Source organism: Salmo salar, chromosome ssa01 (assembly GCF_905237065.1).
Source record: "Salmo salar chromosome ssa01, Ssal_v3.1, whole genome shotgun sequence".
NCBI classification, from domain to species: domain Eukaryota; kingdom Metazoa; phylum Chordata; class Actinopteri; order Salmoniformes; family Salmonidae; genus Salmo; species Salmo salar.
Window position 1 is genome coordinate 128,237,593 of NC_059442.1, and position 15,678 is coordinate 128,253,270.

At 42.9% G+C, this 15,678-nt stretch overlaps 1 protein-coding gene across 1 annotated transcript; it reads left to right on the forward strand.

Annotated features, from left to right (window-relative positions):
- Positions 1–9,204: 9,204 nt before the first annotated feature.
- Positions 9,205–14,540, forward strand: LOC106561975 (procathepsin L). The gene is made up of 8 exons (XM_014126476.2): positions 9,205–9,388; positions 10,505–10,643; positions 11,029–11,151; positions 11,771–11,923; positions 12,174–12,398; positions 12,910–13,075; positions 13,359–13,476; positions 13,713–14,540. Exons 2-8 carry the CDS (start codon positions 10,515–10,517, stop codon positions 13,810–13,812), a joined length of 1,014 nt encoding a protein of 337 aa, XP_013981951.1. The 5' UTR covers positions 9,205–9,388; positions 10,505–10,514; the 3' UTR covers positions 13,813–14,540.
- The last annotated feature ends 1,138 nt before the right edge of the window (positions 14,541–15,678 follow it).

Consider the following 15,678-nt stretch of genomic DNA (forward strand, 5'->3'; position numbering starts at 1 on the left):
ACATCTTCAATATGCACCTCGGGAACTCGATAAGAAGGACCCAATCAGTTGAGTCCCCGATGTGCCTGTCAGATGCCTGTGAAAAGAATCTGATCACGTGAGAAGCATCGGTTAATAAGAATTTAGATATCTGAGAGCCATGTGAGTGAGAGGTGCTTTGAAACATGCAACTGGGAGAAGGGAATTATACATATTATATTCAGCCCAAGGGCAGAACAGCATGGATTTCTTTAGGGGGCATTATGGCCACACTAGGAGGATGCCGCCAGGAAATTTGAGGCATTATCAAGTGCTTGTCAAATTGTGAATTGGAGACTGATGAAGAGTGTGCAGCCTGTACACAAAACAAAGCAGAGCTCATGCTTTTAATGCAACTTTTTTCAAATCATCATTAGAGTTGCATCATGCAGACTTAGAATGTATAAAACATCAACATATAGCCCAACATTTGTATCACAACTACAGTTTTATAAATAACTCTAAATTAAGCATATCCCCTTATGGACAGACGTTCCGCTAGCGGAACGCCTCATCAATAGCCAATGGTAGCGCCTGGCGCGAAATACGAAAAACCTTAAAAATGCTATAATTTCAATTTCTCAAACATATGACTATTTTACACCATTTGAAAGATAAAACTCTCCTTTATCTAACCACATTGTCCAATTTCAAAAAGGCTTTACAGCGAAAGCAAAACATTAGATTATGTCAGGAGAGTACCCAGCCAAAAATAATCACACAGCCATTTTTCAAGCTAGCATATATGTCACAAAAACCAAAACCACAGCTAAATGCAGCACTAACCTTTGATGATCTTCATCAGATGACACTCCTAGGACATTATGTTATACAATACATGCATGTTTTGTTCAATCAAGTTCATATTTATATCCAAAACCAGCTTTTTACATTAGCATGTTTTGTTCAGAACTAGCATACCCACTGAAAACTTCCGGTGAATTTACTAAATTACTCATGATTAACGTTCACAAAATACATAACAATTATTTTAAGAATTATAGATACAGAACTCCTTTATGCAATCGCGGTGTCAGATTTTAAAATAGCTTTTCGGTGAAAGCACATTTTGCAATATTCTGAGTAGATAGCCCGGCCATCACGGCTAGCTAATTTGACACCCACCAAGTTTGGCCCTCACCAAACTCAGATTTACTATAAGAAAAATTGGATTACCTTTACTGTTCTTCGTCAGAATGCACTCCCAGGACTTCTACTTCAACAACAAATGTTGGTTTGGTTCGAAATAATCCATAGTTATATCCAAATAGCTCCGTTTTGTTCGTGCGTTCAAGTTACTATCCGAAGGGTGACGCGTCGGCGCATTTCGTGACAAAAAATTTCAAAATATTCCATTACCGTACTTCGAAGCATGTCAAACGCTGTTTAAAATACATTTTTCTGCTATTTTCTCATAAAATAGCGATAATATTCCAACCGCGTGACGTTGTATTCATTCAAACACTGAAAGAAAAAAATTGAGTCGTCTCGTGCACGCGCGCCTCAGTGTCATTGTTCCCAGAAGGACCAGAAGGACCAAACCCCTGCTGTTTTTTGCCCAGAGACTGGAGAGCTCTCATTCCACTTTCTGGCGCCTTCCTAGAGCCAATGAAAGCCTTAGAAAATGTCACGTTACAGCAGAGTTGCTGTATTTTTGATAGAGATGCCCTAGAAGGACAGGAAATGGTCAGACAGGGCACTTCCTGTATAGAATCTTCTCAGGTTTTGGCCTGCCATATGAGTTCTGTTATACTCACAGACACCATTCAAACAGTTTTAGAAACTTTTGAGTGTTTCCTATCCAAATCTACTAATTATATGCATATTCTAGTTTCTGGGCAGGAGTAGTAACCAGATTAAATCGGGTATGTTTTTTATCCGGCCGTGAAAATACTGCCCCCTATCCCAAACAGGATATAAGAGGACCTGTTTCTTTGTTAACCACTCAACACAGAATAGCCGCACTCCCTCAGAAATTGTTTGGAGAAACATCCTTCCTATTTTATTCAGCTATGTTCAATTGCATTTTTCATGCTATAAAATAATGTCACAGAATTCTAACAAATCTTGTCTGCTAAATGAACTGGTGTAGCTCACAGCCATTTGGCATAGCCAGATCAGGGACTAACACAAGGACAGCTCAGAGTATGCTATTCCGTTCTTCTGAAATAGACTAGATTTTCTTCATATCATGTTTCTTTAGACCTGTCTAAAATAAATCATGGATTTATTGTGATGGTGTAGACAATATTACATGGATTTATTGGACTTCTTAAAATGTATATGTTCCAAAGGTCTGCATCAGTGTCTTTTAGGCTATGCGTGGAAGCCAGGAGATGCTAAGTGTGTTTATGTTAATTAACGTTAAATTACCGTGAGACCGGCAGTTATTTGCTTGACAATCACCGGCTGACAAAATTTTATGAACACCACAGCCCTAGTCATGACTCATGACAACTGGTGTGGCCGTAATACGTTTACGGCAACAGCCCTAGTCGTGGTTGTGTGTTTTAGTCCCCTTTGTGTGCGCATTGAGCAGTGTGTTTCAGCTTGTGTTCATTTGAGAAGACTGTGCGGGTAGAGAGAAGCTGTGAAACTCGGCCTCCTTTGAGTAGGTGTTTCCAAACTTTTGACTGGTACTGTAAATACTGTAAATAAAGCTCTGACGAAGGCCGTTAGGCCGATACGTAAGCTTATTAATTATCAGTGATACTATCAAGATCAGTGTGCGGTTTCCTTTTTTTTCCTACATCCTGTTTCAACTGTTGCCATGCACCTGTAACAAGATTGCTCAGATGTGCGAGTGCCTTTTGAATCTTGTAATACTGTATTCTTGTCATGACGTCGACGGAAGTTGCCGCCCCTCCTCGCCAGGGCGAAATTACAGCCCCTCCCGGTTCCACAGCGACCATGGTCCCACCTGTCGGTGGATTTCCTCACCGATCTCCCGCCGTCTCAGGGCAATCCTGGTTGTTGTGGACCGGTTCTCTAAGTCCTGCCGTCTGCTCCCTTTACCCGGTCTTCCTACGGCATGGCAGACCGCGGAAGCTCTATTCACCCACATCTTCCGGCACTACGGGGTGCCTGAGGACATCGTCTCTGATCGAGGCCCCCAGTTCACGTCCCGGGTGTGGCGGGCGTTTATGGAGCGACTGGGGGTTTTGGTCAGTTTGACCTCGGGTTTTCACCCCGAGAGTAATGGGCAGGTAGAGAGGATAAATCAGGATGCGGGCAGGTTTCTGCGGTCCTACTGCCGGGACCGGCCAGGGGAGTGGGCGAGGTTCGTGCCATGGGCCGAGATGGCTCAGAACTCTCTTCGCCACTCCTCTACCAACCTGTCACCTTTTCAGTGTGTGCTGGGTTACCAGCCGGTCCTGGTGCCCTGGCATCAGAGCCAGACGGAGGCCCCTGCGGTGGAGGACTGGGTCCAGCGCTCTAGGGAGACCTGGAACGCCATTCAGGAATCCCTGGAACGGGCCAGGGGACGTAAAAGGAGAGCGCTGACCGCCGCCGCAGTGAGGCCCCCGTGTTTACCCCAGGGGAGAGAGTCTGGCTCTCGACCGGGAACCTGCCCCTCCGCCTGCCCTGCCGGAAACTGGGTCCGCAGTTTGTGGGGCCATTCAAAGTCCTGAGGAGAATAAACGAGGTGTGTTACAGGTTACAACTTACTTCTTATTATCGTATTAACCCCTCGTTTCATGTGTCTCTCCTCAGGCCAGTGGTAGCTGGTCCGCTGCAGGACGCTGAGGTGCAGGAGGTCCCTCCACCCCCCCGGACATCGGGGGGGGCCCCGGCGTACACAGTCCGGTCCATCTTGGACTCCAGGCGCCGGGTGAGGGGCCTGCAGTACCTCGTGGACTGGGAGGGGTACGGCCCGGAGGAGAGGTGCTGGGTACCGGTGGAGGACATATTGGACCCAGCGCTGATAAGGGAGTTCCACAGCCTCCATCCGGATCGCCCTGCGCCTCGCCCTCCGGGGCGTCCTCGAGGCCGGCGTCGGCGTGCTACGGGAGCCGCGCGTCAGGGGTGGGGTACTGTCACGACATCGACGGAAGGTGGCGCCCCTCCTCGCTCGGGCGACGCTCGCTGGTCGTCGTCGCCGGCCTACTAGCTGCCACCGATCCTCTGTTTCACTTTCTGTTGGTTAGGTCTAGGTTAGGCATGCACCTGTTTTGTATTAGTTGTTTAGGGGGGGGGGGGGTATTTAGTCTTGCTATGTAGGCTTGTTGTTTGTGCGTGATTGTTTGATGTCAGGACGATTCTCGTCTGAGGAACAGGTGTTTCCCTTTGCCTGTGGTTTCGCAGAGTTTATTGTGGGCTGCGTCCCTGCATTGTGTGTGGGCTGGTATTTTGGGCATTTGTTTTATGCGCCCTACCTAGTTTTGGACTGAGTGAATACCAATTAAACGTGTGTTCACGGATTTGTGTCTCCTGCGCTTGACTTCACCCCTCCTGCTTCCTTGAGCCGCCTGACAATACTCGACATAGCTCATCCTAATATAGCTACTACTGTACATACTCTTTCCTTCCATAATATACTGGTCATGCACACCACATATTTATATTCTGACACATGCTCATGCTAATGCGTATATCTATTCTGGATTGTTAATTGGACTTGTTCTGTCATTTCTGTATTTATTTGTGTATTTGTATTGTATTTGCTAGACATTCTACTGCACTGCGGGAGCTAGTAACATAAGCCTTTCGCGCCACCTGCTAGAACACCTGCAAATCTGTCCACACAACCAATAAAGTTTGATTTTATTTAGAGCAATATTATCCCTGTGTTTTTATTTCACACACCCTAGAGTCCATTTAGTTGAAATTGTCAGAGAGAAGTGTAAAGTTTTAGAAAAAAAGTTTTAGAAAAAGCTGTTGCACAGCAACTCACTGCCTTCCTGAAGACAAACAATGTATACGAAACGCTTCAGTCTGGTTTTAGACCCCATCATAGCACTGAGACTGCACTTGTGAAGGTGGTAAATGACCTTTTAATGACGTCAGACCGAGGCTCTGCATCTGTCCTCGTGCTCCTAGATCTTAGTGCCGCTTTTGATACCATCGATCACCACATTCTTTTGGAGAGATTGGAAACCCAAATTGGTCTACATGGACAAGTTCTGGCCTGGTTTAGATCCTATCTGTCGGAAAGATATCAGTTTGTCTCTGTGAATGGTTTGTCCTCTGACAAATCAATTGTAAATTTCGGTGTTCCTCAAGGTTCCGTTTTAGGACCACTATTGTTTTCACTATATATTTTACCTCTTGGGGATGTCATTCGAAAACATAATGTTAAATTTCACTGCTATGCGGACGACACACAGCTGTACATTTCAATGAAACATGGTGAAGCCCCAAAATTGCCCTCGCTAGAAGCCTGTGTTTCAGACATAAATAAGTGGATGGCTGCAAACTTTCTACTTTTAAACTCGGACAAAACAGAGATGCTTGTTCTAGGTCCCAAGAAACAAAGAGATCTTCTGTTGAATCTGACAATTAATCTGGATGGTTGTACAGTCGTCTCAAATAAAACTGTGAAGGACCTCGGCGTTACTCTGGACCCTGATCTCTCTTTTGAAGAACATATCAAGACTGTTTCAAGGACAGCTTTTCTCCATCTACGTAACATTGCAAAAATCAGAAACTTTCTGTCCAAAAATGACGCAGAAAAATTAATCCATGCTTTTGTTACTTCTAGGCTGGACTATTGCAATGCTCTACTTTCCGGCTACCCGGATAAAGCACTAAATAAACTTCAGTTAGTGCTAAATACGGCTGCTAGAATCCTGACTAGAACCAAAAAATTTGATCATATTACTCCAGTGCTAGCCTCCCTACACTGGCTTCCTGTTAAGGCAAGGGCTGATTTCAAGGTTTTACTGCTAACCTACAAAGCATTACATGGGCTTGCTCCTACCTATCTTTCCGATTTGGTCCTGCCGTACATACCTACACGTACGCTACGGTCACAAGACGCAGGCCTCCTAATTGTCCCTAGAATTTCTAAGCAAACGGCTGGAGGTAGGGCTTTCTCCTATAGAGCTCAATTTTTATGGAATGGTCTGCCTACCAATGTGAGAGACGCAGACTCAGTCTCAACCTTTAAGTCTTTACTGAAGACTTATCTCTTCAGTAGGTCCTATGATTAAGTATAGTCTGGCCCAGAAGTGTGAAGGTGAACGGAAAGGCTGGAGCAACGAACCGCCCTTGCTGTCTCTGCCTTGCCGGTTCCCCTCTTTCCACTGGGATTCTCTGCCTCTAACCCTTTTACAGGGGCTGAGTCACTGGCTTACTGGTGTTCTTCCATGCCGTCCATGGGAGGGGTGCGTCACTTGAGTGGTTTGAGTCACTGACGTGGTCTTCCTGTCTGGGTTGGCGCCCCCCCTTGGGTTGTGCCATGGCGGAGATCGCTGTGGGCTATACTCGGCCTTGTCTTAGGACGGTAAGTTGGTGGTTGGAGACACCCCTCTAGTGGTGTGGGGGCTGTGCTTTGGCAAAGTGGGTGGGGTTATATCCTGCCTGTTTGGCCCTGTCCGGGGTATCATCGGATGGGGCCACAGTGTCTTCTGATCCCTCCTGTCTCAGCCTCCAGTATTTATGCTGCAGTAGTTTATGTGTCGGGGGCTAGGGTCAGTCTGTTACATCTGGAGTATTTCTCTTGTCTTATCCGGTGTCCTGTGTGAATTTAAATATGCTCTCTCTAATTCTCTCTTCTCTCTTTCTGTCTTTCTCTCGGAGGACCTGAGCCCTAGGACCATGCCTCAGGACTACCTGGTATGATGACTCCTTGCTGTCCCCAGTCCACCTGGCCGTGCTGCTGCTCCAGTTTCAACTGTTCTGCCTGCGGCTATGGAACCCTGACCTGTTCACCGGACGTGCTTGTTGCACCCTCGACAACTACTATGATTATTATTATTTGACCATGCTGGTCATTTATGAACATTTTAACATTTTAACATCTTGACCATGTTCTGTTATAATATCCACCCTGCACAGCCAGAAGAGGACTGGCCACCCCTCATAGCCTGGTTCCTCTCTAGGTTTCTTCCTAGGTTTTTGGCCTTTCTAGGGAGTTTTTCCTAGGGAGTTTTTCCTAGCCACCGTGCTTCTTTCACATGCTTTGCTTGCTGTTTGGGGTTTTAGGCTGGGTTTCTGTACAACACTTTGAGATATCAGCTGATGTACGAAGGGCTATATAAAAATAAATTTGATTTGATTTGATAAAGTTAACATAGGTTTTTCTACCACACACAAGTTTACCAGCCTTTAGTTCTCTTTCATTATGTCATGTTATAATTTGTCAGAGTAGGCTAAACTTGCAATTAGTGTGTGAATGTACAGTGTTCCTGTTCATGGTAGGCCTGGGATCTACTTCTGAGCTGACTAACCGTTAGAAGTCGCTCTCTAGTGGGAAAGAAGAGGAGAAGCTGAAAAATACAGAAGCTGACATTTACTCCTGAGGTACTGACCTGTTGCACCCTATACAACCACTGTGATTATTATTTGACCCTGCTGGTCATCTATGAATCTTTGAATAAATGATTTGAATACTTATGTAAACGTCATATTTCAGTTTTTTATTTGTAATGCATTTACAAACATTTCTCTAAAGCTGTTTTTGCTTTGTCATTAATGGGTATTGTGTGTAGATTGATGGGGAAAAAATACGATACAATCAATTTTAGAATAAGGCTGTAACATAACAAAACGTGGAAAAAGTTAAGGGGTCTGAGTACTTTCCAAATGCACTGTTTTCAACTCTGTATTCAACTCTATGGTCATGACTGTTACATTACCTGCAGTACAATTCATGTCTGACAGGTGGAGTAAGTGCATCTGTTTCTGTTAGATTGTAATCAGTGTCAGCAAAAGTTTGAAGTTACACGGATACATTACTGCATTGTTATCAAAACATGCTTCTTAGTATGATCGATCAATACTAGGAAATCTTAAACAAACCTAATGAATTATTCAATACCCATCCATTCATTGATTTCCCTGTAGTGTTTTTGTAGACACACCAATACCAATCAAGGAATCATTTCAACCAACCACATATCTACAGGGTATCTGTGTGTGTGTGTGTGTGTGTGTGTGTGTGTGTGTGTGTGTGTGTGTGTGTGTGTGTGTGTGTGTGTGTGTGTGTGTGTGTGTGTGTGTGTGTGTGTGTGTGTGTGTGTGTGTGTGTGTGTGTGTGTGTGTGTGTGTGTGTGTGTGTGTGTGTGTGTGTTTGTGTTTGTGTGTGTGTGTCTGCCCTATCAGTAACCACAGATTCAGCAGCTGCCCAAGAAGAGAATCCCTCCCCTTCTTCCTGTGTGAATGTTTGGTTGACAAGCAGAAATTCCTAAAGCTGACAAGGCAAAAGTGACATTACACAATTGTTTAGAAACAATGTATTGATTAGTGTGTTGTCTGTGTGTTTTGATTTAGTAGGTTTAAAATGTATTATCAATGTTTAAAAAGAAAACAAAAGGAGAATGTTCAGAAGAGGTAGAACAACACCGAAAGGCTTGTAAGACACCATTCAAATGAAATTGGAATTATTATTTAAACAAATAAATTATTTACAAGCCCATCAGAACTTTCTTGACACACCAGGTTACCACACAATAATGAATCAGTATCTAAAGAATGCAGATAATCTTATTTTAGCTCGATATATGTAGGTTAATTTGTTCATTCTCTCAACTTCAGGCTATTATCTTGAATCTATCATATTAGGACATGGTTGAACAAACACTGAAGCTGCTGTATGCTTCACAGAGCAGGAACATTTATGGCGTTTGTTGTTGGCCACTCAGTTTCAGGTACTAGACTATATGTAACCTTTCTTCCTATATTCATGTCATTATTGTTCAATGAACATGTTTAGCATTTTTTTCTGGTAATTTCTTTGTCATTGCTGTATGAGCATCAGCATGCCATGCTCTCATCTCCTCCACGCAAGCACATGATGAGAGAACTGTTTCAAAGTAACAGAAAATGAAAACATTTTAAGGGAAACTGATTCGATGTTACAATGTATCTTTTTACCCTTTTGTTTCCCAGTAATCGAATAAACTCAATAAAGATGTTTAATAAAATTTGATGGATCATCTTTAGGGAGTTGATGAAATGGTCACGTGGTCAGGAATCACATGCTGGGATATTTACACCGGGCGGGACCTGAGATCTTTTAAATGATCTTTCAGCGGGCCGGCAGTGTGATTAAAGGTCCCCTTTCAGCCAATCACAAGCCAGCCCCCCACCCTTCCACATGCACTATAGGACATATAGCTGGCTGTATAAAGTGTCTTGTCTAGTACACTGACTACACAACAACAGCAGCAGAAATCATCACCCTGCTACTGCAAATTGACGGGCAAAAGTAAGTACGGCTTTTGATAATGTTGTTTGTACAGTGTTAGGATCTTGGGTTATGGACATTTACCAGGGGCATTTGCTCTTTGATTTGATTGATACAGAAAAACAACATTAGTCTACCGTTTTTTATGTTGCTTTTTCTGCCGGCTGTTACCAAACATTTCCTCGAATATCTCTGGATATCACATCAATTATTTTATATCAAATTATATAATTTGGAATACCGGTAGTGTAGTATCCTAGTTCCATATAATGTTTAATATTTTTTTCCTTGTGTCGACTCGGCTGTGTCGAGCGGAGGGTAGTTTGGAAGGGAGCTTTTTTGTTTTGTTCTCACAAACCACATTTCCATCCAACGGTGGTATAGCAAGTAAAGTACATGTCGGATAAAAGTAATGACACACCTGATGGAAACAATTTTTCAGTAAACTTTACAAATGTCGACAACACAAAATACGCTAGACAAGGTGGAGTCTTTTGTGTCAGTAAAATGTATTATGTGATTGTTGGTGAATATAATAACCATCATATGGAAGTAAACTTGGAGTAGTAGTGTGGACCTCCCTCTACTACTCGTTGGGAAAACATGCAGTTTAATAGGCTGCAGATTAAATCAATTATGATGAATTAACTTCACAGGATGGTGAAAGTGAAAGGTGATGTTTGTGACCCCAGGGATGAATTAAAACAATAGCTGCTGATGACTTCACAAGTGATTTATTGGGACTTATATAAAGGATGGTTAAATTTCATTTTCTCTGTTAAAGCTACCCTTTGTAATGACTTGGATAGTAACAGCGATTTAAAAAATATATCTTTTTTTTTATTATTGAGATTTCTCAATCATTCACACGATACCACATTGGTAGTAGTCAGTGACATGTCAAAGCTAAGCTGGCCTTGGTTAAAACCCTGGATGGGAGACCAGATGGATAGCTGTAGAGCAACTCTCCAGTAGGAGGTGCTGTCCAGACTTTTTGTTGTGTGTGTGTGTGTATATAACGTTGAAGATATGCCGTTGTTTCAAAGGTACAAATTCAACATTTTATACTATATAGATACTTTACACTGAAAATACAAGGCTGACTGAGCTCTGCTCTCTCTCTCTCTCTCTCCACAGCTGTTTGACCATGATGTCCCTGTACTTGGCAGTGTTGGTGCTCTGTATGAGTGCAGTGTATGCGGCCCCTATGTTTGACTCTCAGTTAGAGGGCCACTGGCACTTGTGGAAGAACTGGCACAGCAAGAACTACCATGACGTGGGTGTTTAAACACAAGTGGAGGAGCACATCCTCATAGGAACCCCTCCGTAGCTCCCAACGAGTGGAGGCTGGTGGGATGAGCTATAGGAGGATGGGCTTATTGTAAAGGCTGGATTGGAATTATTGGAATGGTATCAAACATTTGGAAACCACGTTTGACTCCGTTCCATTAATTCCAGTACAATGAGCCTGTCCTCCTATGACTCCTCCCACCATCCTCCACTGCTCTCAACAAGGGGCTCAAATTGATCAATAGATGCATACATGTAGCTGTAAATTACACCTAATGCAGTATATCATTAATTGTAAGGATTGTGCCCATAGTTCTGGGACAGTATATGATTGTGTATATTTTCTCACTGTTTTTCACTCATTGTTACAGAGGGAGGAGGGATGGAGGAGGATGGTTTGGGAAAAGAACCTGAAGAAGATTGAGATGCACAACCTGGACCACTCTATGGGAAAACACTCCTACCGTCTGGGCATGAACCACTTTGGTGACATGGTAAGAAGAATCACCTTGCTGAGCAGTGCTTGACATGGATGAAATGGGTGCCGGTACTCATTCTGGGGGCCTGTACTGTATATATTTATATCCAGGAACCCTGCAGGACTTTTGAGCTAATGTTCTATGAGGTGCAGGAACTCAAGCAGTAGAAAGTTTCAGGTGCCGATATCAGTTCCAGTGAGCTTCTGTCCAAGTCTGTTGCTGAGACATTTTACTGTGGAGCAGGAGGTACTTTTCAGCAGCTCTTTCCCATACTGTGTGTGTGCTATAGCTGGTTATTTTTGTTGTCATGCCATAGATTTGCTGAAGCCCAGACAGTATGAAATATTTCACAGGCACAGGTGTCAGCGTTGACAATGAAAGCAGGAATGTATTCAGACTCGCAGGTTAGGTTTCTTCAACTATCAAGCAGGAATGGAATAGTTATCCTGAGAAGGGAATTGAAACTTACTCATATTCTTTTAAAGATGCACACAGGATTTATGGCTACGTGCACAACTTTTAAAACAGTCCTAAGACACAAAACAAATATTGATTTTTTTTTTTTTTTTTCCCATTCAGATGGTTAATTACAAACCACATCTGTTTTAACGTGTTCTGATTTCTTCCTCCCTAGACCAACGAAGAGTTCGGGCAGCTCATGAACGGCTACAAGCAGACGACTGAGAGGAAGTACAAGGGCTCTCTGTTCATGGAACCCAGTTACCTGCAGGCCCCTAAAGCTGTGGACTGGAGAGAGAAGGGCTACGTCACTCCCATCAAGGACCAGGTGAGACCTCAATCACTCCTGAGTCATGACTCATCCACACACACTGCTGTGTCCCTAAATAAGGTTTTACTTCCAGAGAACTGTCTGGCTTGTTTGCGTGCTGTTTACCATGATTGTAATTTACAGTATACAGAAGATAAGGTGGCAAATTGCATATACATATATATTTTATTACTGGTGTAATATGCACATGTCAGTGTGTTCTGGCATGAAAAAGTAACAAGATGTTTAACAATATTTACCACCTCAGGGCTCATGTGGGTCTTGCTGGTCGTTCAGTTCCACCGGGGCCATAGAGGGCCAGGAATTCAGGAAGACTGGCAATCTGGTGTCTCTGAGTGAACAGAACCTGGTGGACTGCTCCAGACCCCAGGGCAACGAGGGCTGTAATGGAGGTCTCATGGACCTGGCTTTCCAGTATGTAAAGGACAACGCCGGCCTGGACACAGAGGCGTCCTACCCCTATGTGGGCAAGGTACTGTGTTCTATTAGTCTGAATTCAAATATTATAGCGTATGGAGATGCATTTATTAAAAGTAAGGCCCTGTTCTTTTAGCCTGGTCCCAGTGTAACCGATGTGAAATGGCTGGTTAGTTAGCGGTGGTGCGCGCTAATAGCGTTTTAATTGGGTGACGTCACTCGCTCTGCGACCTGAAGGAGTTGTTCCCCTTGCTCTGCAATGGCTTTGGCTTTTGTGGCGCGATGGGTAACGATGCTTCGTGGGTGTCAGTTGTTGATGTGTGCAGAGGGTCCCTGATTGAAGCCCGGGGTGGGGCGAGGAGAGGGACGGAAGCTAAACTGTTACACCAGATCATGCAGTTTTTGTTGTAGATCTGGAATGACTTACAACTTCAACTTTGAAAAATAAGTGAGTTTCCACTTCATTACAGTGGGATTTATGTCTCCAAGAATGACTGACTTGCTTGAATATTTGGAATATGTTGTTTGTTACTAATAATGGCCATTGGTCTTCTCTGGTAACTCAGGATGATATTTGCCACTACCGACCAGAGTTCAATGCTGTCAATGAAACCGGCTTCATGGACATCCCCAGTGGCAAGGAGCACGCTCTGATGAAGGCTGTTGCGTCTGTCGGCCCCGTCGCTGTCGCCATCGATGCCAGCCACAACTCCTTCCAGTTCTACCAGTCTGGTGAGTAGCAGTTAGCGGTGCAACTTAAATTGTGTAACATTATTTGCAAGGATTGGATTCCCTACCTACTGTTTTTGAGAGGCAGTGATCTGTACTGGTCTACTGTCCTGTTCACCGTGTACAAATGGTGTTGTCGTTGAAGTAAATTGTGACCAATATTTCTGTTTTGCTAACTAGTTACTAGCTAAGTAACCAACTATTAGGTTTGAGATCAGGTGGTTTTACATACTGAGGTAAACCCAGTACCTTAACCCACTAATTTAGTGATGTCCTCTCCCTGTAGGGATCTATTATGAGGAGAAGTGCAGCAGTGAGCAGCTCGACCATGGAGTTCTGGTGGTGGGATACGGTTTCGAAGGAGAGGATGTAGATGGCAAGAAATTCTGGATTGTCAAGAACAGGTACAGTACATAGTATCTTCCTGGGATGTTTTTTGTTTGTTACGTCACCACTACGGGATTGGTTAATTTCCTCATCGGGGAATATGCCTCTACATTACCATTGCCTTTATTTGAATACAGTGTTGGTCTTGTCCTGATACTATGGCCTAAGTCATACATTTCTCTAAAGCAGCAGTAAATCTATAATTTCCTGCTTACTAGAACTGTGGGGCTAACATGTTTTGTCTCTTCCTCAGCTGGAGCGAGAAGTGGGGAGACAAAGGCTACATCTACATTGCCAAAGACAGGAAGAACCACTGTGGCATCGCTACGGCAGCCAGCTACCCACTGGTCTAGTGTTCTGTAAGTTGTCGAACACTAGACCCAGAGTTTTAGTTTTAGATATGTTTGACGAACGTTCTGAAAAAAGGGCCATGACGACTGCAGTGCTGCCTTAACTAAGTCTGTGAAATGTGTGAGAGAAACCTGCTGCATGGGTTTTAAAGAAACACTGTTTTAGGGAAATTATGAAATTCTACCTTTTTTGTTTTATACTTGATTTTATGTGTGTTGGCGAGATTGTATGTGTGTTTAGTTCTATTTGAGTTAAGCATTCCGTTTATTTGTAACTTTTCTTGATGAGACCAGCTAGACTACATTCTCTAGCACATAACATGTCAGTTTGTGCTTACTGTTTGTTTACAACACTGTTGTAGACACAGGATATATATATATCCCTGAGGTACAGTTGATATACAGTCTATTTTTAACTGGAGCGTTCTGTGTGGAGCTGAGAGCAACAACCACTGAATGATAAGACATTGAGGAAGACTAGTGCTCTGAAATGACTGAGTTTGTTTCTGAAAGTGAGGGACAAAAAAAGAACGCTACACCTGGGTTTGTTTCCTCTACTGCTTTTTATCTACAGCTAGTGTTTGAGTAAAGGCATTGAATGATAATGCCTAGACAAGAGCCTAGTGATGCAGAGACTGATATGCCTCAGGGTGGTGTTAGGAGTTGTATAACATTCTAACACACATGTAGATGAGTTCAAATTGTGTTTAATAATGAACTACATTCATCAATCTGACTCCATTATCATCTCTACACATTATCACTCAGATGCTATACCGTAATTTCCAGACTATTAAGCGCGCCTGAATATAAGCCGCAACCACTGAATTAAAAAAAAAAAAAAAAAAGGATTATTTTGAACATAAATAAGCCACACATGTCTATAAGCCGCAGGTGCCTACCGGTACATTGAAACAAATTAACTTTACACAGGCTTTAACGAAACACGGCTTGTAATACAAAATTAGCAGTAAGCTTTAGTTGTCTTTTTGCACTGAGTCAATTCCTCACGTTGCTGTTTCCAACGTCTTATCATCGACTCATTAAGACCAAGCTCCCGTGCAGCAGCTCTATTTCCTTTTCCAACAGCCAGATCAATCGCCTTCAACTTGCAAGCTGCATTATTTGCATTTCTCTGTGTCTTTGCCATGATGCGGGTGACAAAATGACTACCGTAATAAGAATGATGGGATGTTTGAGAGCGCTCGATTTAATCTAAACAGTAAACAAAAAAGTTGTTTGACCTTAACCCGTTCAGCAATTTCATTGGTCTAATGAAAGCTTCATGCCGCCCAAAAAAACTGAGCATGTTACAGAATGTGTTTTTTTGGGGACATTTTTTTTGAAAGCGGGATTAATCCATATATTAGCCGCGTCATTGTTTAAGCCGCGAGTTTCAAAGTGTGGGAAAAACGTTTCTGCTTATAGTCCGGAAATTACGGTAATTACGTTTGTTCTAAGATAACTGATTATTAAGAGGCTAATGTGCTGTCTGTAGCACCCATAGTCCAAGCTTTAATTTATCTAGTTGATCTTAGACCAAGATGTAAAGTACGTGTAATCTAATGTGTACATAACATTTACCATTAGACTTCAACATCAAATATGAGATCTACTGTAGTCTCAATTTTAAAGTAATCTGACGTGTTACAGTTTAAACAATAAGCATACTATTATCAAATGGTACTTCATAGTAGTCATAACAGCTTACAAAATACACCCCTATAACATAAAATGTATATCAAATGATCGGTTTACCAATGACTCCACTAATTTATGAGGTTATATTCAATCAAAGAATGGCTCTGTAAAACGAGGGCTGCATTTATTCAATTCAACTAACAGGATGTATTACTCACAAAACAATTG

Excerpts from the sequence above, each read along its gene's own strand:
- LOC106561975 (XM_014126476.2), top strand. The coding sequence starts at position 10,515 with ATGATGTCCCTGTACTTGGCAGTGTTGGTGCTCTGTATGAGTGCAGTG. Across the intron at positions 13,076-13,358 it reads CTTCCAGTTCTACCAGTCTG|GGATCTATTATGAGGAGAAG; the intron begins GTGAGTAGCAGT and ends CTCTCCCTGTAG. Across the intron at positions 13,477-13,712 it reads TTCTGGATTGTCAAGAACAG|CTGGAGCGAGAAGTGGGGAG; the intron begins GTACAGTACATA and ends TCTCTTCCTCAG.